The 25,572-nt window shown below is 45.1% G+C and overlaps 1 protein-coding gene across 1 annotated transcript; it reads right to left on the bottom strand.

Annotated features, from left to right (window-relative positions):
- Nucleotides 1-581: 581 nt before the first annotated feature.
- On the bottom strand, nt 582-25,572 carry LOC135916375 (serine/threonine-protein kinase haspin-like). The gene is made up of 12 exons (XM_065449734.1): nt 25,394-25,572; nt 23,766-23,931; nt 20,475-20,599; nt 18,223-18,666; nt 15,047-15,317; nt 14,471-14,626; nt 12,012-12,074; nt 9,249-9,340; nt 8,099-8,172; nt 6,257-6,503; nt 2,520-2,613; nt 582-1,438 (listed from the first exon to the last, which is right to left on the bottom strand). Exons 1-12 carry the CDS (start codon nt 25,551-25,553, stop codon nt 1,180-1,182), a joined length of 2,151 nt encoding a protein of 716 aa, XP_065305806.1. The 5' UTR covers nt 25,554-25,572; the 3' UTR covers nt 582-1,179.

Raw genomic sequence — 25,572 nt, 5'->3', positions numbered from 1 at the left:
TATCCGGTCGCGGTGAGTCGGACTTTCGCGATTTTTCGCGCGCCCACCGGCATATCTTGGATAGCAAATTGGCTAGCAAGGATTAGTCTATGAAAGGTGCAATGAATGCACTTTTGATTGTTTGCACTTCTGTGTTGTCGTTCCTTTGTCCCAAGAGCACGGGTGTGAAGCCCACAACTCCGAAGCCGAGGTTTCGTCGCTCGCCTGTTCAACTCGCAGATTTATTTCCCTTGCTTTTTACATCTCGTCGCTGCACTGCTTTGTCTTCCACCTGTTGTTGTTTTGGTGTTGGTTCTAATACGCAGTTATTATAGTCGGGTTTTCTTGCACTTTACGCGTTTTGCATCCGGCTGCGTGCTCATAAATGATCGTATTCCACGCGAAAACACATTCCACTGGAGGCTTTTAATGCCTGTCACCAAAGAAAAAAAGGCCCGGTAACCCTGTCAGCCAAACACTTCTTTTTTTCTCGATCAGCCACACTCTTCGCTGGGAACTCTTTCACTAATATAGGTTGCAATAGTCTCGCTAGCAAACCGCTCAGTTAGATAAAAAAAGCAAAAAAGAACTAAGCGTAGGTGTCTCCTGCTCAATTTTATTTATTGGTTCCTTAAGGATTACCTTTAAGCTGTATGGTTATGTTAATCTGTGAGACAGCAATAGAAGTGCGAGTTTTTAGCCTGCTACTTTAAAGAGCGAGAATGAGGAGTTAACGAAAAAGAAATGTACACAGGAAGCGAAGTGGTACATTATGCGGTAATACTTGTGTGTATCAGGTCACAGCAGGGGTTCATTCCACTGCAATAGCCGTTGAGGGTTCTTCAATTTCGCTGCTCAAGTCTTTGGAAAAATCAGCATCATTGTCATAATCACGCTTTTGCGAGAATATATCGTAAACATAATATTATGTTAAAGGATACCCGGAATCTGTTCACGAGTTGGCGATGAATTTTCATCCTGCCGCCATGATAAGCGGATTCTTCGCATCAATATCGACGATCACGTGACCGCCAACCCCCTCCTCCGCCCACAAAGCAATCTTGCCAAATAAAGAAAGTATCTTACTAAACAAAGGTATTTTACACATTAAACTAGTTTCATTCCACTTTAGTTAGCGTCAACTCTCTGGATATCAACAGAATAGTTTAGCCCTCGCGGAAGTCAACGGCTGGAATGGTTCTACGTTTCTTCTGGCATATGAGTAGACTCGGCGAGCACATTGCTGGGCACAATGCGGGCGATTACAAAAGCTCCTGCGCTGATGAAAACCGGCATCTCCTCCGACCACCGCAAGAGGTCCTTCCAAGCTTCCCGCTCGGCGCTTGTCCAGGAAGACATGTCGTAAGCGAAAATCTGCTTGTGCTTTTCCAGTAGTACATGAACCAGGTCGTGGAGGAAGATGACGTTGGTGTAAGGCTCGAAGCGGGATGCGTCGGGCCTGAGGACGAGACAATGAGATTGTAATGTTCCGAAACGTTGATAAAACTTCTGCGTAGAATTTCCCCTCAATCTTTATGTACGGCTCTTCGATACATGACGCAGGCTCTCTCTGAATTCGGCCCGAATAACAGACGTAAAGAATAAAACCAGCAGAAATGGGCCATTGCTTTGGACGCCGAGATGATTTAATGCGACAGCCGCATATTCTTGTAGTCGACAGCGCCATCTTTTGAACACCAACTTCTTTGAGCTACACCCAACGGGGTCCTTAGCCGCTACATGTATAGTGTTGTGAGTTATGAAATACATGCACAGACACCAATTCTGAAATTTATCTTTCTGGCCAATCGATTAAGTGGCTCAAAGGCTCCCGCTTTTACCTTGTTCACGTTTTGCTCATCGTCCTGTGCCCATCTTTCGCCTTCCCCGTGTTTTCCCTCAATGAGCATAGGGCATTCTACTCTTGGGCATGCCACCGCTCAGTGAATTTCCGGCAAAAGCGGCCATATCCTAATTCAAATGAAATATTAGCATACGTTGAACGATCTTCAAAATGGCGTTACTGTGACCTAAAATGAACTTTTTGAGCTTTTTCACTCGTTGGGGAGGTTCTATCTTTCTATCTACATCTAGAATGATCATTATGATAAGATGGAAGTTGCTGCGGGCACCATAAATTAATTTCTGCCACGCTGAGTTCACAAATTCCTTCCGACATACCAAGGCGCCATGAGCGACGGAATAAAGCTCTTGCTCGAAAATCTAGCCTATGCGGCTACGAGTTTAAACCGAACTACCAGGACCACACATAACATTCAGCATGCCCCCAATGAAGGATGAACGCATTGTGTTCAAAGCGATTTCTGAGCAAACAAATCGCCTAATAAAATAGACTAGGAAGTATGAACATTAAACAGCAGCATTGGGTTTTTTTTTGTGTGTGTAGCTAACATAGACGGCACCTTCGTGAATGCAAGTGATCCTTAAGCCCTCCAATGCGGTGTCTCTAATAGGCAGATGACTGCTTCCAAATATGTATGCAACGTTAAACAATTATAAGCCTTGATTTTTGATCGCACCTGATAACTTTGTCGATGAGAGCGAGCCTGTCGCCCACAGCCTTCCACTTGTCGTCAGGGAGTTCGTGCAGGCCAACGTAGACGGGCATCTCTCCTGTTTCCAAAAAATAAGAAGAAAATTAGAAATAAGCCAACCGTGAACTACAGCGCCATCACTCTTTCTGTGTTTAGGATCCGCTATTTGCCGGTTTTCAGCCAGCCTGCATTACATGTCCCTAAACAGTGCCATTTACCAGGGTGCAACTCGCCGTGTAATCGGTGAATCCTACATTGGCGACACTAAGATTAGAGAGCTTCACGATATGTGCGTCTACTTTTCTACAGTTACCGCTACCGCCTACAACGAGCCAGGTGGTGAAGCTGGCTATACTTCGTTTCATGCTTATCGAATGCAGCACTGTGGAAGTTACCCAAGAAGTGTGGTCAGAGAAGTCTCACTAAGAGTGCTTCGCGGTGCAGCTGTTTTTTGAACCGTGACGTTTACTGTAGAATAGCTTATTCATGAATTACAACCATAACTTGTGGACACGAGATTACGTCAAAATTTGTATCATTTGGGCACCCCGGCGCTAACCAGCACGTGATGTAGAATGTTTTGGTCGCGAACGCAAGTGGTGCGCCTGCACAAACTCGTCACACTGCGCGTTCAGTGACGAATAGGTACGCGTCCGGGACGCATTCCGTGTAATATTTACCTCATAATTTGGGACCCAAGAGTATGAAAGTTACTGGCACGTCGAATCACATGATGCATACCTATGTGCTACTTTCATCAGTGCGTCGCTATTTCTTGGTCGTGACTGCAAGAAGTTAGAGAAGCCTTCGCAGCGTTGCCAATGTATTAAACGGAGCATAAGCCTTAAGGGCACGTGCGACAGGTAGCACGTGCAAATGTGCTGTGTGAACGAGGTAGTAGTGGTGCGGTCTCTATAAATTGATGACGTACGAATGTATCGGAGCATCAGCGTGCAAATACGGCGAGTTGGCAAAACAGTGCGCATCAAGCTACATTAAGATTTATTTCGCACCTGCCATAACAGTTGTTGCGAGTAGTTTGAACTGTAATACGGTGTGTTTCTAGACGTGGCTGTGCAAAATGCCATGGAAGGCTGTCGAGCAAGGAAGCGGAAAACTTGCGGGTTAGCTGCGACGAAATTTAACTTTGGCTTACTTGGTTATGCAAGTTTTACGTGAGCAGCTTGTGCTAGCGAATGAGTCTTGGCAAATCGGCAGTGCGGATAAATGTCTACAATTCGTATAGAATGTCTTAAACAACACAACAGGGCCTAAGCAAATGACGCGGGCACATCAAAGCTCACGAATATCACGTAAATTTCATCACATCGCATTCGATATCCCGGACGTCATGTCGAATAGGCGCACTCGTTTTCAACTGAGCATTGCGCCATTTCCAATGATTCGCATGACACCACTTTTTATTTTCTTTGGTGTCATAAAGGGCCACATTTGCTTACGTCTCATCATACATCGCTTCGTACTTCGCACTCAAGATTGCGTATAGAAGTTGCCATATATTTACACAAACTGAAAGTATCCTTTTGACAAGGTACGCAATTTTGTTGCATTTGCTTTCAAAGTACAGACCAAATAGACTTGCATATTTGTTGAGGTGTTTGCAACAATGCCGCGGTTCTCCCCAGTCGTCTTCTTCACCTTACTTCTGTGGCTAGTAGAGGAGTTCAATAGCCAAATATGCAGATCGCATAAAATGCGAGTATTATGACAAACAACTTTCGAACGTTGAATGTTTACCCAAAAGTTTATGATCTCTAACCAGTGTGAAATATTAAATTCGCATGCAATGTCCTTGAGAAAAAAAAAAGAAATAGTGGGAAAAAATTATGTATGGTTCCTTATTTCATTTTACTCAAGTAATGTCGTTCACAAATGGAGTTCGCAACTGAACAACTCGTAAAAGAGAAACTGTAAGGTCATTGTATTTGTCACACCCTGACAACAACAACAAAAAAAATCTTAATGGGCCGGAAGAGCACGTCACCTGATATTGAAGTAGCACAGAGCAATGATGCCGTGTTGCACGTTGTTTTTGTGGATGCAACTATGCTGAGATTGTTCCAGTAAAATATTCTATTGCTTAAACATATCTAACGGATTCGTAGGCTACTTGAAGTGGAGGCATGCTGATCAATATACAGGAAGTTATTCGGAAGAGGTTGCCAAGCCCGTGCCTTCGCTCAGCATACGGCGCCTCTCCGCAGCAAACCTGGCTCCCCTGCAGCACGTCAGCTCTGTACAGTCGCCGCTTGCATCTGCCTTTCTGGCTCCAACCTCTAGTGAGCACTGTTACGTCTATTTGCACTCAAAACGACCATTGGACAACTTCGCATAGTCAGTCCTCATATCGAATACTTTTTCAGTAACAAAGTTCACTCGACTTGTATTCGAAAAGTCGAGGTTGTCACACACCGAGTTAAGAGGCATCTAATGCCCGCTGCAAATTCACCAGTTAAGTACGGCATACATAAAGATTTCTAAGAGAAAGGAAAAGTGGACACCACGTTCGTCATTTGGTAGACCACCCAATACGTAATGTAGAGGTTGTGGGTACGGGGTGCCACCTTTGCGGCGTTCTCTGCCACTTTGATTTCTCTTTTCTCGATGAAGAATATAAAGTTGGTCCCGGATTTACCACTCATTCATTAATTTTACACCAACGATTGAAATCCGTTCTTCTTCTTTACTTTTAAGTCTGTCTTGGCTTCATCAGGTCGTTCACGCTCATCACAATTACAACTGATAGACAAACCAATTTCTAATCAACTTTTCATGCAAACACAGTGTAGTACCAAATGTCCGACGAACAAGATACCTGCAATGCTCTTGAGTTGCTCAGTTTCAAGTTAGATATATTGCTGCCAAAAATTACAGTGAGTGAACACGAATAACTATAAACGCAGCAGCCACAGTCTGAAATGACTGCGTGAGCAAACCTTCAAGCGCCATCTCAGAAAAAGAATCCACGCATTCTTTTATGAGGGTTTTCCTTTCCTTTCAAGAATGTTGTCGGTTGAAATATTTTCTCAGATGAATGTTCGTCGCTTTTTTATGATGGAGAATTTCTCGCGATAATTTTTTTTCCTTAAATATCTCGTTCGCCATTTATCTTGACGCTAAAACGATGCTGCCTAATTGCAAATGATGATGTTAAACATTGCATTTTTACTCAAAGTAGAGCATAACAAAGCTTTCTAGAAGCAGTCCGATTCAACGACGAATAATTGCAAAAAGTTAATTCCTCAAAAGGCGCTGCGATTTCTCCTAAAGAGAGCGTTGGTTTTACACCGAAAAAAACATTGAAGCTTGCAGTACACGCCTTTAGTGGCGATGCACTCCAACAGCATGTGCTGCATAGTTCACGTTTCCTGCACTTATGACATTGATCATTTGAACCTACCTGGAACCACGCGAGCCGATGACGGGTGGTAAATGGGAAGCATTATTTGGACGGATCCGCGACTTACTTCGAACGGTGGGCCACGTATACATGCTTGAATTCGGAGCTACAGAGTAGCCAGAGTAAGCGAACCTCTGTTCTGCTAATAAAACATAGAATCTTAGCACACACCTGGCGCATGCAATGTGTCTGCAGCTTTCTGTAAAGCAAACAAGCTTCTTTATGAAAAGGTTTGCTTGATGTTTTTCTTTACTCGAAACACGCTCAGCCCTGTATTGGTAACAACCATTCACGCACGTACCTCCGCCCGGGCAAAGCCTGGATGCAGCGAAATCCACGATGCACGCCTCCCATCCGTGCAACTCGACGAACAAGACATTGTTCATGAATCGGTAGTGCGCTGCGCGATCGCTTGCAGGCCTCACCAGCACGTGCCCAGGGGTCAGGGCCCGGAGCTCAAACTCCAGCTCGGCCTCAGCGACCGCTAACGCTAGCGCCACCTGCTGGACCACGGATCGGAGCTGCATGGCGTTGCTGAATTGCCCGATCTGAGGAAGAACAAGATAGCACAGGGTAGTGGTCAAAACTGGGACTTAATCAGCTGCTGATCAGGGCAATATATGAGGAGCGTAAACTTTTACTTTCAAATCAACAAGATTTGAGTCTGGCGCCTTTTTAGTGGGTCTGGGCACCTGCCGTGGACGCGGTTCCGAGACCTTGTCTCGAAGCGGCTTCCTCGGCTCGCTGTACGGCCCAGAGTTGTGCTGTCAGCTATGAAAAACGCTGAATTTATGTGACAGAAATGATTTTGTTTACCTTGTAGTGACGGAGAAAAATTAAAAAAAAAAAGAACTGCCTAAAGCCTGAGTTCGCAGCTGAGCCGCCGTGGTTGCTCAGTGGCCACGGCGTTGCGTTGCTAAGCATGAGGTCGCGGGATCGAATCCCAGCCGCTATGACTGTGTTTCGATGGAGGCGAAATGCAAGAACGCCTCTGTACTGTGCATTAGGTACACGTTGAAGAACCCCAGGTGCTCCAAATTAATCCGGAGCCTCCCACTACGGTGTGCCCCATAATCATCTCGTGTTTTGGCAAGTAAAACCGCAGAATTATTTCAAGTTATGAAATTGATTCGTTATTGTTGCTACCTTGTGCCTAGCAATACAAGCACCACAACTATAGCGGTGAGCACGGTTGTCCGAAATGTGCTCCACGGGACAAGTGCGTCGGTTAATAATTCATGACTGATTGTAAAATCCGGCGTGATGACTGCTGCTCGCTTTCGTTCGAGAATGTATACCTCTATTCGCGTCGCTCCCGGAATTGGATTGCACCAGAATTTTGTGCTATTGAATCGGGGACAACATTTCAAAAATTCCAAATATATTATGCGCGCCTTAACGGTGAGCGTCAATCGATAACCACGACAGTGATGCCAAAAACGGTCGCTTTCAGAAAAGAAAACCGTGCGCGCTTGATAATATTGTGCATGTCTTCAACAAAATATTTTGTTAATGATTACGATAAGCATACAATGATGTAGCCATCTGCTACCATCGACAATACAATTTGTCTCACTTCAACGGAGCAACAAGCCTACGGAGTTCTCTGACACTCTTTACTACTACTGTTATCCGAGTTGAAAATTATAACCAGTGCTTGTAGGCTATACTAAAGTTTCTAAAATGAGTGAGCCAGCCAACCAACCACACTTTGCTTGCCTGCGTAGAAAACCGCACACTAAAGTATGTTCAATCGATCAACCATTTATTCCAATTTTTCGGTACGAGCAACTGATGACAGCGAGATAGAATCACTGTCAGACCGTTACTTGACGAACCTTATCGCCCATACCTTATTTGTAGAACCAAATTGAGCGTTAATCTGTAAACATGACAGTTTTGTCAATGAAGACACTTGTCTTAGCCTATAATTTCTTTGGCTTCGAATGGTTAAATATAGAAGGCATATTTTATTTTTTTTGCAATCGGCTGATGTCCTTCGTTCCCAGTACGAAGATATAAAACTGAAGCAATCTGTGGTATAGCGTACATTTGTGACCAATCTATCATACAAGCATTTGTACTTATAAGGATGGGCTTTGATCTGGATGGCAGGTGATAATAATTTCATGGCGGAACTTACCGTAATATTGGAGAGCGGTTCACCAGCGTTTTCCATGCAGATGAGGGCGTAGGGTGAGTACAGCTTTCGTCCGTCTGAAAGTGTCATTTTAGTAAACAGTGAGAGTGTCCCAAGAACTTAATTTTGATGTAGGCGCGTACTGGAGAGATTTCGTTGAGAGACCTTCGTCCTGCGATGTACGTTATATATGATGATGAAGATAGTCGTGTTGGTGTCTCCAGTAAGGGTGGCAGGTATGATGGGACACTTAATATAATAATATGCACTTCATCTCAGCTGGTAAGTCTAACCCGGCTGTATTCTGGCTTCGTGGCATGATGACCATCGCTATGGAAACCTCACCTCAACACATTCAAGCTTCACGCTAAAAAGCCACGTCTGACACGAGAATTCCTTCTTTATGTCCAATATTCATTATAAGCATGTATTCGCAATAATATGACTAGAGAAATGACTGCGGCGGCAGAGATTAATCGCCTGGGAATCAAGTGCGTGAATCGATAGGATCGCCATGACGCATCGATAAGAGCTAGATTGTCTATCAGATGGTCCGCGCTTAAAAGTTAGCATTTGTCGGCCTACGTTGGACATAAATAGGTTCAGTTAACGAATACGAATTTAAAGTTAGCGCTAGTGTCTATTTGGTCTCGTCTCTGTCTCCTAGTTTGTCCTTAAAAGCTTACCGTCATTTTAGATTCACCTCACGCAAATCGGTAATGCATATTTGTCATATGGAGCTTCTGTATTGCCCGGCCGCGACAACTTTCTAATGCGTGTTGGAAGCAATAGTAGTCCAATGTGCAAACGTCAGTGTGCAGCACCAGCCCAGGCAGTGACAACTAATTTCGCAAATACATTCAGGCATCAGTGTGCAGAACTGAACACCTAAAGCCTAAATTAATCGTCTGCCTTGTACGGTGAATTTGCACCAGGCGCGAAATTAATTCTTTAAGCCAGTGAAGACACATGCTTCGTCTTTCGTTCCCGCCTCATTTGGGCAGTCAATAAGACGAGCCAAACGACAATTCAGTCTTTTGACTGAACAAATAGACTAGTTAGGGCAAACTGCTTAGGGGACAAGGAGAACGTCATTTTTTTCCTTAAACAGAAAAATGACATACTGCAAGGAAAACAATCACAGCATGCTCACACTCTCTGAAATCTGCCGACCCTCTCCTCTTCAGGTAGCTGGTGCACGCACTTTCCAGCAGGACGGGATAGCTGTCCCAAACGCAACATGTCCTGTGAAAGATAGCCGGGAAAAAACGTAAAATGAATATTCTGGATGTAAAGCGTTTGCTTTATTTTGTTTCTTTTCTCGCAATGCATTTCGGTGTTACAGAAGTGAGTGGGTGAACAACGAGGGAGAAGTTCTAATAGATGATAACTTAGCTATACAGACTTTTAGCGTGTGCGCTATTCCGGCAAACAGGGCTGGTTTGGGCAGGTTGCCGGATGGGCGGAGGCGTAAACGTGAGCAGCCGGAGCGGTGCAGCCGCCTGGTGGCGTAGAGCTCAACCAGACAAAAACAGAACTGAAACTGCAGTCACCTACTGTGATATGCTTCACTGCAGGTGCAAATTTTTCGGCAGGTGATTAATTGTAAACACGATCGCGCTGCTGTCGAAAATCTACACCAGTAGCTAAGCAGAATATGTAACTGGCTGCATATGTTTAGTTCAGCTTTGCGCCACCAGCTGGCGCCACTAACCTGGTCGTTCATGTTTTAGCCCACACTCAACCGGCAGACCTCCGCGCATGCCGGAATACTGGACCCACTACAATTCTCTAATGATTTGAACAAACAAGGGTCTCTCATAGAGATGCAGTCAGCTAAGGACACGCTATAGAACCACAACAAAATCGCTTTAGACACGCGAAGCATTCTTTCAAAACGCTATTCTCATTTATGCGGAAAAAAAAACAAGAGTGGTTCACAGGAACGGATATTGGAGGCCAAATTTCATCGTTTTGAAATTTACATTTCCCTACAGCCGAGCATGTCCGTAATACGTCATCGATTGCAAGGTAAATTTTTGTGTGGTCGTTAATGTAAAGCACGATACTTTATCTAAACTCGCTGTTTGCAGTCTTCCCCTATATTGGAAAACAATTATTTGTTCGTTTATCAATTAGCAATCAAATGGAGGAACACACTCACAATTCGGAACATTGTGTAATACCTGTGTCACGCAGGCGAGGTTAATGTCATTAAAGGTTTGAGGCCTTAAGTTTCTTAATCTCATTTTATTTCGATCGCTGCTACACGCGCATACTTAATGACATTAAGCGGTGCCATGGCGATAGCTGCAGTGAAACGCTTAATTTGCTTGTCAATCGTAATATAATAAAGAACAGTTATCTAGGGAGCAGATGTTTAAGAAATGGCACGAGAAATGTTAATCGGCATATTGTATGTAGTTTACTTCAGAAATTTCATTGTTGCACCCAGCCGTAAACTGTTTGAAGCCAAAGCTAGCTCGACGGCCAATGCATAGCATAGCCAAATCATTGAAATTGTAAAAATAGCGCTCACATCTTCAAAGCTCTCAAGCAGCAATGCTGAAGAATTTGACCATGTGTTCCAGTTTGTCCTGGCCTATGTGCTTCTTCGAGCCAAACATCGTCGAGAAATTCGAAGGCTTCATTATGAGGCAAACGGCAAGGAGCAGCCGCTGTGCAATCGAACAGCTTCTCCTGGCTAACGCGCTCACGATTAGTGCTCTAGCCGTGCGTAGCAGCAAGATCGCCTGCTGATCTATACGAAAATGATGAGCTCCTTTTAAAGAAGTGAAGACTATATTAGTTGTTTTTATCTACATGTTTGCTTAATATCGTGAGAATATGATCGCTACGGCCATGGTGGGGACATGGTAAACGAGAGTACGCATTCGATGGTCAAGTGAGTTGTAATAATTTCAAGAACGCACTATGCCGCGAGAAAGAGCAATTTTTTAAAGTGAATAATATATTAATTGTTATTCACTAAGAATCTGTTTAGTCCCGCCAGAATGTAGAGACTCTGGAATAGAAAGTACGCATTTGATGGCCAAGTGAGTTACGAGAATGCACTATGTCGCGAATGGCATTAAACTTTAATGCCATTAAGCATGTCCATGTGGCACCTCGCGAATATCATTAATGTTTAAGGCATTAGCCAGTTAATGTTATTTTCTGTGCCCGTGTCGCAGAGGTATCAGTTAGTGCGTGGAAGCCAAGATGATATCGCCAACTGGCCGTCGCTTCTCCACATTACTTAGCCTTCCTAAGCCTGCTCGAATCGTATGGATAACACTTTAGGTAATAAAGAAAAGTTAATCTACTAATGCTGCTTAACTTCGTGGTCAGCGACCTTTAAATAATTTAATCATCAAGAGGAATATTACGTCGAGCTAGCGTGAACGTCTGTAACGGCGAAGTATTCCACAGAAAGGTTTGTTATGGCGTAGAACGAGCAAAAGCAGAAGCCCGGAATCAACATAACCACGACATTTACGGTACCTCTCACCGTGACATCAGAAGTGTTGATGGCGGTTGCAGTAAAACTAGTGACTTGCATATCCATAAAAAATACACTACTTAGCTTAAAAGGTATGATGCACTAAAAGGCACACAAAATGTCATAAACATGCGAAAACGTCGTCGAATCCGTGACGTTACCGTGACGTCACAAGTGCCACGGCTCGGGAACGAAATTTGAAAGCCGGAAACGTGCTCTTCATTTCATATTCTCTAATAGTATCCCTAAAACGGAAAGACTTGTCGTTATTTTTCTAATCATTAGTATTACTGCACTCAAACAATCTAAACAGTTTTCAAAACGCAACCTACCAAAATGAGTAGACGGTTTATTAGAACCTTGTACTGTACTTTCAATGCTAATTTCGCCCTGTGCACTTTGTCGTAAACTTACAGACGGAGCTGAGGGAAGCCTCTTGTTTGATTTTCTAGCCCTTCAGCCAACTTTGTGAGGAACCTGTAGGGATGAAGGGACATTAAGGAGCATAATTTAGTGGACAACCTAATCCGTGGCGAATTACATCAAACAAGTTCGGGTCCAGCAACTGAGTACAATTTTTCGAGCAATCAAAAAGAAACTACCTTTGTTTCAGCTAGCAGAGTGTTCGCTCTCACTTCTGCGAGTAAAGTGTAGTTATGCAATTTTTCCTGTAGCGTAAATAGCACAAGGACGTAGAGGAACAAACAGACACACACATAGCGCCTGTGTGTGTCTGTTTTCTCCTCTACGTCGTTATGCTATTTTCGCTACATGAAAGAACCTCAATAAGTTACACCAACAAGGTCAAATATCAACACTGATGTAGTTATGCGACTCGGCGCACTCGAAAAGCGTATAAAAGTGCAAGCCTGCACTACATAAGGACAAGTTAATTTGTCGTTATATGCATGCGTGTGTGGTCTAATCAAGCCTCGAGCTTCTTCACTAGAAAAATAAGTCATACAATCCTTGTAATATTATTGCTATTGCAATTATATGGACATTCCAGTCGCATTTTTGCCGTTGCCGTCGCCGTGGCGTTCCGTATAGTGTCCAATGGCAATAACACCGCGACCACACGCTTTATGATGTACGTGCGAATGAAAGTACGCGAGGGGAACTGACAATCGCGGCTTAGGGCACATTCACACCTGCGACTTGTGGAGGTCGCGCGACCATTTGCGACTCGCAATCGAAAAGCGACCGAAGGCGACTGATGTTCACACCGGCAAGCCCAGCTGAGCGCGACCCGCAAGTCGCAATCCCGGAGATTATCGTTCTCAGCGAGAACTCTCGGAATCTACGCGCAATTTGAACGCGACGCCGGAGGAGGCCGGATGTAGACACACGAAAGATCACTTCCGGTGCGCCGCTGATTGGTTTATCAGTTTTGCGACCACGGTCGCGCGACTGAAAAATCGCGCAGAGAGCGACTGGCCCAAAATGGTCGCTTTTCAAGAAAGGCGACCGTTTGCGACCGTTTGCGACTGGTCGCTTTACGACGAACTTGGTCGCGCGACCACTGTCAGTCGCCGGTGTGAATGTGCCCTTAAGCGGGGAGGCAGCGTGGGTGGCAGGGGCGGCTTCTACTCTACCAGGAACTGCGTACTTCACGCGTGCCGTACCTTGAAAGCGATCTGCAGACGGCTTATATGTTTGTGCGTGCTATGTTCTCGCCGATAATTTCTTTTTGAAGCATAGCGCGTAGGCCACGTCGCCAGCTGCTGCAGCTGCCGCGCTATCTGGTGCCAGCGTTATGAAAGCGAATGTCAGCGGTCATCGAGCGTGATTTGTGCGAGTTAGCCTGTTCGCGCTGACACCATGCTAGTTAATTTAGTGTGTAAACAAATGTTTCTAATCTTATACTACTGATAAACCTACTAACGTTGTTTCGTATTGCTGTATGCTAATTTCCTTTCGCAATCGATGCTTCGCTTTTCGGGCGAAACAGTGGCTTTTTTTTAAGTGAGCGGCAGCTTTTGCCGTGCGATCGAACCAAAAGAACGAACGAACCACACCATATCCCGTAAAGATAAGGAAACAAAGCGTCACCGTATAAAACAATGAATTACGGAAACATGCTGGTTTTCAAGGTTATCTTTTCCTATCATTAGAAGCGTGATGCTTGGGTGATATTATGCGTTACAGTGGCCTTCCCGCGTTGATAATGCTTAGACAAACTGACTAGATGTTGACAACTTTGCATTTTATGCGTGATGGATTATTCTGGACGTGGAAAACATGAAAGAAAACACACTGGGAAGCCACATGCCAATATGTTTCCGTTTCTTTGTCTCGGGAGGTGTAGTGTCGTCGCCACCCAGACGGCTGTCACGTGTGAGCAGGTAAATCCCGAGGTTCTGGCGCTCGCTTCGCATTGCATGGCTCGTTTTGGTGGAGCTACTTTGGGCTGCACAAGCATTACCAGTACGGAAAATAACGGAGGTGCAATTTGAGGAAGTCATTTTTTTTTTTCTTGTGGGTTTTACGTGCCAAAACCACTTTATGATTATGAGACACGCCGTAGTGGAGGACTCCGGAAATTTGGACCGCCTGGGGTTCTTTAAGGTGCGCCTAAATCTAAGTACACGAGTGTTTTCGCATTTCACCCCCATCGAAATTCGGCCTCCGTGGCCGGGATTCGATCCCGCGACCTTGTGCTCAGCAGCCTAACACCATAGCCACTGAGCAACCACGGCGGGGGAGTAAGTTATTTTACTATATCAGTATTCTTATGGGGAGAGGCGGGTGTAGGGAGCTGGAGGTTTGCTACTTGCGTTTAACGCAAAAGAAAAAAAATGTCCAATCGGAAATGGCACATCAATGTTAGTTTATGCAAAAGCCCGGAGCGGGAAAATTATACAGCGACTCACCAGCCAATCCTGACCTCGTTGATAAGGCACCGCATGTATTTCCTGATGCGCGCACAGTCGTATACCTTGAACACCATGGTGTCCCCGCGCACCGTGGACGCGACGAAGATGTCCGCGTACTCACTCTCGTGTAGCTTCACGCACGTGTCCACGCAACTGCAACGTTTAACCAGCGTGTTTACTCGCACACGAGCATCACTCCTTTCCTTGTCAATCGTGACCACAGTGGTCGAGTGTGGCCAGCTTCCGAAAAAAAAAAGCTCCCCATCCCAGGACAATAAACTGTACTATTCTATTGGAAAACTAAATGCTGTGCATTTACGATATGTCATTATCTCTGTGTTCGTTTAGCGTTCTTTCTCTAATCCACTGACACGCCTCCCTGCTGACGCACTCGTTTCATAACGACGTTAAGTTGCTTATAGAGTTGAAATATTTGCCAGAATCTAGTGCATCGGCGTTTTATTCGCTGATATTGCTTTAGTATCAATTTAGTTACCACTGCAGAACGGCCGCTAAACTGAAGTTTTCGGGTCACTCGTACGTCTAAGTACTTCCAATGCTACGCAGACTCACAGTTCCTTCAGGACGGCGGAAAATGATAAGGGTTCCGGCTGCCTGCAGGCCTCGAGTAGCTGGCCGAATAAGTTATGAGGTCGCAGCTGCTGCGACGGCAGAGGAGTACTCGTGGCGAAAGGATCGACCGCGGCAGCCACAGAGAGCCACTCCTTTTGGGCTGCATTGCCCGATGAGCAGATGCTCGCGGCTTCGGATGACCGCTCGGACTTCGGTAGATCCATGTAGGCCGTCTCTTCCGAGAGGCCACTGTTGTTCACGTCTGAGCGGTCTGCGCATATCGGGTGAGGCGCAAAAGGTAATTCGAGTATTTATGCCCCCTCCCCCCCCTAACCACCTGCCGCGCTCTCTCAATTGATTTAGCATACGCTGCGGAACAAGAGCTCGCTGGTTTGACCCCGGCGCTCGGAAGCATTTCGTTGGGGGGCGGAACACAAAATACGCTCGTGAACCATGCATTCATTGCCGCCCCCCACTCCCCCCCGCCTTACTGCGTGCCTCACTTTACGTAAACTTATGGGGTGCAAATTCAGTTAAAGAGCAGCTTCGGTGCAAGTCAAAGTTCGAGACCCATCGGTACCGCTAAAAGCAATTTGATTAAGTTAGGAGTTAGTTTTATGATTGTATTTCTGAATTGCTTTGTATTGGCTTTCATCACGTGATCATCTTTGTGTTTTGTTATATCGTGTCTCGTTTCCACGTCTACCTAAACGGTTGTTTTCAAAAACCTGTACTACAATTGGTAGTTCCCGCACGTTCTTGCTCTTGTTCCGTCTGCCATTCTTCATTTCGACCAACATTGTGCAACGCAATTTAACTGAACCTAAAAACAAGTCACATCTATCATCTTTGTGACCTTCATAGGTTCCTGGCTTTTACGTGCGGAAATTCAACGTGTCGTCATCGTGTACCATATGGGGAGCATCGACATCAATGGCAGTTGGCAGTCGTCATATGGGATGAAAGCTACTGTCGTCTGGCCGCTTTTATGCATTTGTCGTTGAATTTTTTTTAGACGGAAGCCAAGGTGGTGGTGCAGATTCGAGAACATGACACAATCATCCGATATCGCTACTATATGCTGATGAGCGACGGGCTCTCCTCAAGTGACATTGCAAACAATAAAAGTGGCCACTCGAGCCGTTGCACGGCCGCGCTGGATGTTCCCCGATTCCGGTAGGTGGCGCTACTTTCCCGATGAGGTGGTTGCAGCCACTTCGTCGCTAGCTATGACTGCAGCTATGCCTATGGCTACGCCCATAGCTAGCAGCTTGACAAGCGGCACGAACTTGCACGTGCTAAACCCCTGCAGAGCTTGTCGCCGGGCACGCTACGTTGTTTCCCTGTAAAAAAGCCCGGGGGTCGTTGTTGCGTTGTTCTGCCTGCGTCTGACACTACTGTATCGTCACCGTCTCATGGTAAGGCCGCAAGCAGTTCTTTTGCAAGTTTGTAAAGGCTTACTTCACATTTCATTGTGTCACTGTTAGCCTCATGAACGAGTGATGGAGTGCTCATGGTGCTTTTGAAGCCATTAAGAGCTGCTGCCCGTTTGTAACGTTGAATTTAATTTTGCATTCGTTTTTTCTATCGTGCGTCACAGTGGGTGGTGATGACAGTGATAACGTGGCCGCATCCGAGCTGCGAGGCACATTCGAAACAGTGACGCAGCTCGAACAGAAATTAATATAAAATTGTTCGTTAAGAAGTGCAGCCTATCAACACATGCCTTTCAGTGATGATAGCTTTATGTTGATTTATTCAAGAAGGTGAGTGCAACGAAGCATTTTGAAGTACCAGGTTTTCAAAAGAACTGTTGCTAAAGTGATGCGCGTGCAATATTTGGAGTATGGCAATAATGCGCGCGTTTCACCATCTGTACCAAGCTATGTCCGCTCGAACATTGTTCGCTGTGCTGAATTGGGCGGAGGATTCGTGATTGCATGTTCTAATCCTGTATGGAGTCCTTACCACAGAAAGGTGCTTCTTTCGTAAGATCTATAACAGTGCTCCTTTGACAGTCACTCTTTTTGATGACATGCTTTAATACCAGAGGCCGTCGCTGCTCCAGATGCAGAAAAATACGCTTGACACGAAGGAGGATCTACATTCACAACTTTGAAAGCTGCAGCATTGTTTACCTTTTGCGACTGTCATTCTACGTATTGGAGGAATCTACACTATTCCTCTCTCAAAATACACTCCACAGCCAAAAGAAATCATCCATATTCATGGGCAAATTTCCAAGTATCAGAACACGATTGCAAGGTTTCGAAGACAGCAAGTGAAGACCCAAAGCACACTCGAAGTGCCCAATTGGTTGTGATGCTAATATGCAGCAGCTGTTTGGCGAGGGACCCAATGGATTGCACATCAGAAACGATGATGTTGGTGCGTTCCCAATTCTTCATGCAACAGGACCCGGACGGGCTTCACGGCTAGCCTTTCTTTTTCCCTGTCAACTGTCCCAAATGATACGCCCGGTTAACGTACAGTAGCCTTCAACTACTTATCTCATGCCCAGCATCAGAATGGTTATAAACTTGCAATTTCACTTTGTCCGCAACCACACGGATAATCTTGTTACCTTAATTTATCCTCCTTCGAAGAAGTAATTACAAGAAACAGCGCCGAGAAGTTCCCATTCCGAGTAAACTAACTGGTGGTTTGTGATCGCAGTTTTTTTTCGTGATCTAAATACTTGTAACACATCTTTTGTTTCTTTTTATGCCTGCGTAAATGTTTATTGCCATTACGCCATTTAGTTGCGAGTGTTCTCCATAGATTGCATTTTCCAGTTTCTTCCTGTTTTGACGTGTCTGCCACTTATCTCACATGTTTGCCGTAAAAAAATATTCTCAGCTATTTTCGGTTTCTTGGCTGTCGATGAAGATGAATGATATTGAAGGAACGGGACGCATCATTTATTTCCGATACTACTTTTCGTGTGAATTATTAGAAGTACAAATCACCAACAATTATGTTCCAGATGCTCAGTTACAATTGGCAGGATTGTTGAGATAATTACTGCAGTTTGAAACGTAACGAATACGAGTTTAAATAAAACTAAGATAAAATGAATAAAAAATTTCGTGCACACGTCACCGAAACATATAACCAAGTCGGTGACCAATAAATAGTACACGATTGGAATGAAAAAGGAACTGCCTAACGCTTACCATCATCACAAACTCCAGAGCGTCGCTTCTCACCGTTGCTGCCTTCGTGGTCGGAAGAGTCGTCGGACGACTCCAGTAAGGGCTGGTCTTCATCGCCGTAGTCTAAGAGTTCTGTAATTTCCTCGGCGTTGTCTTTACTCCTCCATTGGGGAGAAGTAGTGTGGTAGCACAGGTCTTCCGCAACGTTTCCCCCAACTTCGCTGCCGTCTCTTCGATTAGCAGCAGCTTTGTCGCTGGCTGAAAAATTGCGGGACCTGTCCCTCGAACGCAGCCCTTCCTGTCCAGCTCTAAAACCACGTTCGTCGGCTTCACTAAGCCTCGCAGCAAAGCACTCGCGCTTGTAAGGCTGGTCACCTTGCAGATGGCGCTGCGTGACGGCCAGGGGCCACTCCTGGATCTTGTCAGCAGCAGTCGGCTCCTGCTCGGTGAAACTGTTGTGGATCGCTGCATTGAGAACAGGGGGGGGGGGGGGCACTCCGACTTAAGGTTTCAAACGTGGTACAACGCGTACCTGATACCAACGTGTCTCTGAAGGAGAGTTGCGGTGCGTTTAAAAAATTAAGAAAGAACGTGACATTTGCATATGCACTGATTTGCACCCTTAAGGGCGCTTTCTGTCTATAAATCACACCGTCACTTCCGTAAAGAGTGTGGTGATGTGAGTTGTAGGTTAGGGGAGGTGGGCTGAATACCGAACAGTAGACTTCGAATCAATTTCGAACGGAATATCGAATGGAATTAAGAAAAAAATCCGCGGGTACCTAAGCACTTTTTCTGAGTTGTGATTGTGAAAGGAATAATGTCCAATAGAACGCCGATGAGCGGTCATTTGACTTATGAACTCCTCTCGGGCATGCGAGCACCTTGCGACTCTTGGCGACTTTTCATTTCGCCTTACGGAGGCGCGGTTACAACGCAGGCGAGAGCTTCGGGTTAAAGGTACGCACGGATTAGAAAGGTTCGCGAGGGCGAGGGTGACGTGGGTCGCGGTGAGGCCCTATATCCTCGCGCAGCACATGGCGCGCTACTCCTGCAGCAGGTGTTCCCTTTCCCTCTCTCTGCTCTGTCGAGGCGTGGTCGTGACGTGGCGTCGCAGCCAATATGAATATGAAGTGTGGTTTCGGTGCTGCAGATGACGGCTTTTTTGTTCAATGAGCCATTGGATGCTTTCGAATCTAAAAAAATCTCATTAGTGAATAGAACATCCAATATTGGGAACTGTTTCACCAATTTTTTTGTTTATAAATTTTGGGCAAGAAAGTGCGGCTATGCACCTGCTCCGGAGCCTCCTATCATTGCATTGCATAGGAAAATAGCAAGCTATCAGTACCTTAGGGAATTAGAAATCCAGATATGCAGCATGGTCTGCTGTTAATAAAGGCTACACCAAATTAGTGTACCAGCATAGCAGACAGCTGAGTTCATGCATATGAAGGTTTGGAAAGTGCTTTTTTTTCATCAATACAACTTCTTATAAACTCAAGTGCTTTTCTTTCCCTCTGAAACTAATAAATTAGTGACATCTTGTTGTGCTGACTACCAAAGAGGTTCTCGGACTTGTACCTGTGTTTTGCTGCAATCTTTTATTTATTGCATAGAAAGTGTTGCTTTCCAGTTTTTTTCTACAATATACAGAAGTGCTATCCCAACATTACGGCAGATGGGTTACCGCAAGGCCAATCTAGACGACACACGAAAGGACCACGCACCACGTAACTCGATCACTGCTTCTCTCGTAGCCGGCGCCGACGGCTACGAGAAACTAAGTTTCGGCAATATCAAGCCGGCTAGTATTACTTTGAGAAGGGACTTGGTAAACCACTAAAGATGCAGTGACGAAATACAAGTGGGGAAGCAACTTTGAAGTTCCTGCCATAAATCGCCATGATTTCATGGATTTTCACAGCGTCTCCTCTTTTCTAGTTAATTGTTTGTCAGTAAAGATGAAGCACACTCCGTGATAAAAGTGTCAAAGATTGTTCTTAGCAAGTTTTGATGGCTCTAACTGCGCCACAAACGCCCGCGTACTAGAAGATACTTTCAAATTTGTGAAGTCACATTAAGCTGCAGGCGCTTGTGTTTTATCGCGCAATTCAAGAATTTTAATGTTTCATGTACAATTATTTCTTCTGGGGCAACAAACTCATTGCCGCCAAATGAACAAAAAGAAAGAAGCTTAGAAAGACGACTATCAATCTAAGCTGACGGAACGTTTCACTTTGGTGTCCGTTTAAATAAGCTCGTTTTCGTACCTTGATCAGGGCTTCTCAGCAACCCGTCGCCGAACAGGTCATGCAGGGTCAAGCCGCTGCGACATGACGCATCGGAACTAAAGGATGTTTTCGACGACGGTCTTCTTCGCTTGCGACGACAGCAACTGCGAATGGAGAAGAGATAAGGAATGATTGCGTGGGTGCGTGGGTTAAAGAAAAAAAGTTTGAATACCAAAAATAAACAAGCGGCAAACCTTCTTATAACTATTAGAAAAGCGAAAATGGCCACCCATAACCACAGAATAAAGAGAACGTGTTAAACGCCGTTATTTTTCTTTCATTTTATTTATTAGGTTTTTTAAGCGCACACTATTTCTAGTAATAGTAAAACCGCCGTGTAATCTCGCTTCTGCTAACAAAAAAGGGAAAGGTCGCATATAACGGCAGAAATAATCAAGGACTTGACCATGATAGTTCTATTTAAGCAATTCGAGATTTTAGATTTAGGATCCATGTTTCTTGAGCATACTGTGACCCAAGATTGCGCTTACGAGTCGCGCAACGCACACTACAGAATCGCCACCAAGCTACGCTAGGGTGTTGATAAGATTTTGACTGGGCGAAGTGGGTCTTCACCGCAGGAATCGGAAAGCGACGACGAAGCCGGGCATCGTGAGGATAAAAAAAAAGTAGTAAAGAATGTATGCACTTCATTGGTACGTGGATGTGACTCTTCTCAGTCTCGAGCGGTTCTAATTATCACGGGGGCCAGGACGGCCTTAAATAACCCCTTGTGGTCTTGTGGTCGTCGATGTCTTCTTGGGGAACCTGTGGAAGTACTAGTACTTTCGTCAGGTTCTGCCGTCGACGACCTCCTGTCCTTCGGCTTTTCTTTTCGTCCTTTTTTTTGTGTCAGCAAGAGGAATAAAAGGGGTGACGCTGTTTCGGAGAAGAGGTAATTATGTCGACAGGGTGACGCCCTCTTGAAAATGTCTCACACTTGACAAGTCGATGTCCAGGCTTATTGTAACAGCCTTTTATGGGACGAGGCAAATCATCTTATCATGGGAACGTATGCCTGAATTTCTGTCACATCCAACAGGTCGATCATACCAGTGTGTACAGATCCAAGCTACGCCTCATACAATACCTCCATAGCAGTCCCAACTTTTGAAGTGGGCACACGGCGTCCACCAGCACCATTTTGGTTTTCACCTCTACAACGCCGCCCTGGAGCCTACAGGAAAGCCTTTGATATTTTGTCGAACTCATCCACATTTGCCACAGGAAAAGTATGTCTCCAGTTGACATTTGTTCAAAGAAAGTATTCGGCTTGGTAATACAAACGCAACAAAGTTTCAAACAATAATTCGGCATTTAAAGGACGCTCTATTCAGACACTAATCTAATTGCATGTGAATGGAGAAAGTTTTGTTCACGGAAGCGACTGCACCAATTTTGAAGGTTTCTCGCATGTCATACTCTAGAGGCCGTATCGAATATGTATGCGCGCACAGTTGCATGCACAAGCATGCATGAACATGCACACACACATGAAAAAATGAACACACATACTTGTATACACGCACAGATGGATGCACAGATATACATACACACTCGCATGCAGAAACGCTGACATGCCCCCTTAACTAGCACGCGCACACACGGACGAAATGTGCAAACGCACTCACAAAAACAAGCCAGCACAAAGACCCGCATGCACACACACAAGAACACTTTCATAAACACATACACGCACACAAAGAACCCGCCGTGATTGCTCAGTGACTATGGTGTTGGGCTGCTGAGCACGAGGTCGCGGGATTGAGTCCTGGCCGCGGCAGTCGCATTTCGATGAGGGCGAAATGCGAAAACACCCATGTACTTAGATTTAGGTGCACGTTAAAGATCCCCAGGTGGTCGAAATTTCCGGAGTCCTCCACTACGGCGTGCCTCATAATGAGAAAGTGGTTTTGGCACGTTAAACCCCATAATTTAATAACGCACACACAGAGGCGCACATATGAAAAAAGCAGCACATTCAAACACGCCCACGCACACAAACACACACACATGCATGCACATACAGAGAGAGACAAGGATAATCCGGAACATGGCAACGAAAGGCATTCGGCAAGCCGCCACAGCAGTACACAACCACGCCAGAGAAAACCAGTAAGGCTCTGGCGCTTTCGAAAGGCGGCAAACACTGGGCAACTGGATGAAAGGTTGTCTCTACCCTGACCGGCGACGCTATTATCGAGGCACCCTCACACCTCAGATGGTAGACGGGCAGTCTGCTTAAGGTGCACCTCGCCGTAGTCGCTACCTTCTAACAAGCCTTAAAAACTTCAGTAATAGGAGAAGAGGTGACTACTCTCTGTGAGAGAGATGCGACTCGCTAAACGCTTGTGGGGAACTGAGGAGATATCTGAAGCGAGGAAACCTTCGCCGGCTTTTACTAACCGTGGCGGCAGCGGCGGTGATTGCTGCTCCATATGGTACTGTTACTGCTACCTGCAACTGCTGCTGCTGCGGTTGTCACCGCCATCGCTTCTAATGCTGCTGCTGCTTCATTAAATACATTGTTATGGCATGAGAATATACGGTATACAAATCACAATAAAAAAGAGTATATGCACTGCACGTAGTTTTATAGCCTTTAAGTAACCAGTCCACGTAGATTTCTATAGTTGCGTTGGATCTGCGGAAACTTTCAATACCCGATTCCTTTCGTTTTTCCTCTGGGATTGTATATTTTTCGCTTACTTTTGCCTCATCTGGAATATTTGGGCCTTATTCCCCGGTTGCAAGATGCCGCCTTTATATTACACACTGCTCCAGCAAGTAACGAGCTATGGAACGAGAAGGTGTACAGTAGGATATTTAAAATTATAACGGCGAAATGTTTATTTAAAGAATGGTGGCGCTTTGGCTCTGCCGTAGATAGGAGTAAAATGAGGAAACCTACGCTTAACCATGTGATATCCTCTCAGCAGTTGACACAAAGCTATATTCTTTTAATAAACTTTTCCTAATGATTATGTCTCTATTAAAGCTTGTAGCACACCTCCTCCTTGTAGTTTCATCTCGGCGGTTGCCTAATGCGACACCCTTTTTCCTCGTCTAGCAAACTCCTGCGGTATTTATGGCTAAGAGCGCCAAAAGATCAAGCAAAAGAAAATAATAACTGGACAATTAAGATAGACGCTTAACCACCAAAATCTACAAACTACTCCACTTTTCGATCCTGTTGACTTCCGTAACCCCTTCGACGGGTCGCCCGTGAAACAATAAATCAGGAAGCAATAAACAATATCACTCGCTGACCTCTTGTAGACGACGCCGAGCACCAGCGCTATTATGACGATGAGCAACTCCGCAGGGATGCTGTCGCGTGCAACACGGGCCACCTGGAGAGCCTGCTTTACGCTCTGGTAGCGCTGTGTGTCGATTCGCTCGATGACCGCGTGAACGTCGTCGAGGACTGGACGCGCTGCGAAGAACCGGCAAGAGAGAAATCTACGTGGATGAGCTGAAAGGAACGCCACCTTCAAATTCACTGGCGGCGACTCTTCAACGTGGCAATCACTGCTCGCCTTCCTGAAAGTGTACCGAATGTTTTTTGTGACAAACGCTTTTTAATGGGTCAGCCTTTCTAGGCTCACGGTGAAGTTTGGGTCGGCAGACCTGACCACCGGAGTGTCCGCCCAAGCGTCATCACGCCACATGAAGGCAGATTAAACAATTAAGAATGATTGGTAGTTAGAGTTTGCGAATGCTAATGTTATAATAGGATTGGTGGAAGATAATAATCACAAGTAATGACTAATAACTACTAATGACTTGCAATGAATACTCATTACTACAAATTACCAATATGTTTAACGACGAATTGTAACGACTAAAATTGATTGGAAATGACTAAAAATGCTTTGTGATGACCAGTAATGACTAATAATGACTGAAATGACTTGTAATGAGTTCTTATGATTAGGATATGACCAACATGTCTAATTAGGGATTGTAGTGACCACAATTGATTACAAATGACCAAAAATGTTCAGTAGTGAGAAGTAATGACTGATAATTACTGAAATGACTTGCAATGACAAATCATTACTATGAAATGACCAGTATGTCTAACGACAACATGTAACGACTACAATTGAAAAGAAATGACTAAAAAGGCTTAGTAATGACCAGTAATGACTGAAATGACTTGTAATGACTGATATGACCAACGTGCCTAACGACGACTTATAATGTCCGCAATTGATTACAAATGACTAAAAATGCTTCGTAGTGAGCAGTGATGACGAGAAATAGCCTAACGATAAGAGGAAGAGTCGACTTTCGCCTTTCACCTCTTGTGAGAGAAGTTAAGATACCCTGTAATTTTTTCGATATGGTCTTATCAATACCATCTCGGACGTCAAACGACATACTAACCACTTAGCCAATGGGTACGTCGAAATTGGAAAGTTGGACCAAGCTATAATAAGGTTGGGTTAAGTAAGATTAGCGTATATGTTATGTTAGCGTGGGTTAGGATAGGAAATATGGTGTGCTGGAAACTGTTATTCCCTGTGATAACGCATATGATAACATACACCGAATGCAGGGTGCGTGCACACTGTTGCCTGGCTGCCGAGTGAGAGAAGCATGGCTGCAGGGGAGAGGTGGGGAGAGGAGGACGGCGACAAGATTAAATCATTGAGCAAGATTCGAAATATACTTCATGTCTCGGCCACGGTATCGATACCTTAAGTAGATGTCTTCGAAAACGACAAAAGCTTTATTGCAAACACATTGGAAGCCGTAGAGAGCAATGAAGGAAGCGTCACAGTGCTACGCTCATTTGCCCACGCACATTACAATGACGAACCCTCAATCGCCGGTACGGTTATTTAATGCATCCTAAGCGATGTCCAATCGAGTCTTTCATTGCAGCTTACGTAAATCGCGCTTGTGCACCAGAAGCGGTGGCGCTCCGTAGAAGTCGTCGTCGGAGCTCCGCTGACCGAGTCCCAAAGGCCACAGTGGCCAGTTCTGCTTGTAGAGGCCTAGGAAGACCACGCCCAGTATTGTACTGGCAGCAATGAACCACAGAACCATGGCGGTTGCTGCATACGGG

The sequence above is a fragment of the Dermacentor albipictus genome, unplaced genomic scaffold, assembly GCF_038994185.2.
Source record: "Dermacentor albipictus isolate Rhodes 1998 colony unplaced genomic scaffold, USDA_Dalb.pri_finalv2 scaffold_66, whole genome shotgun sequence".
NCBI lineage: Eukaryota > Metazoa > Arthropoda > Arachnida > Ixodida > Ixodidae > Dermacentor > Dermacentor albipictus.
This window is presented reverse-complemented; position numbering and strand designations above follow the sequence as displayed.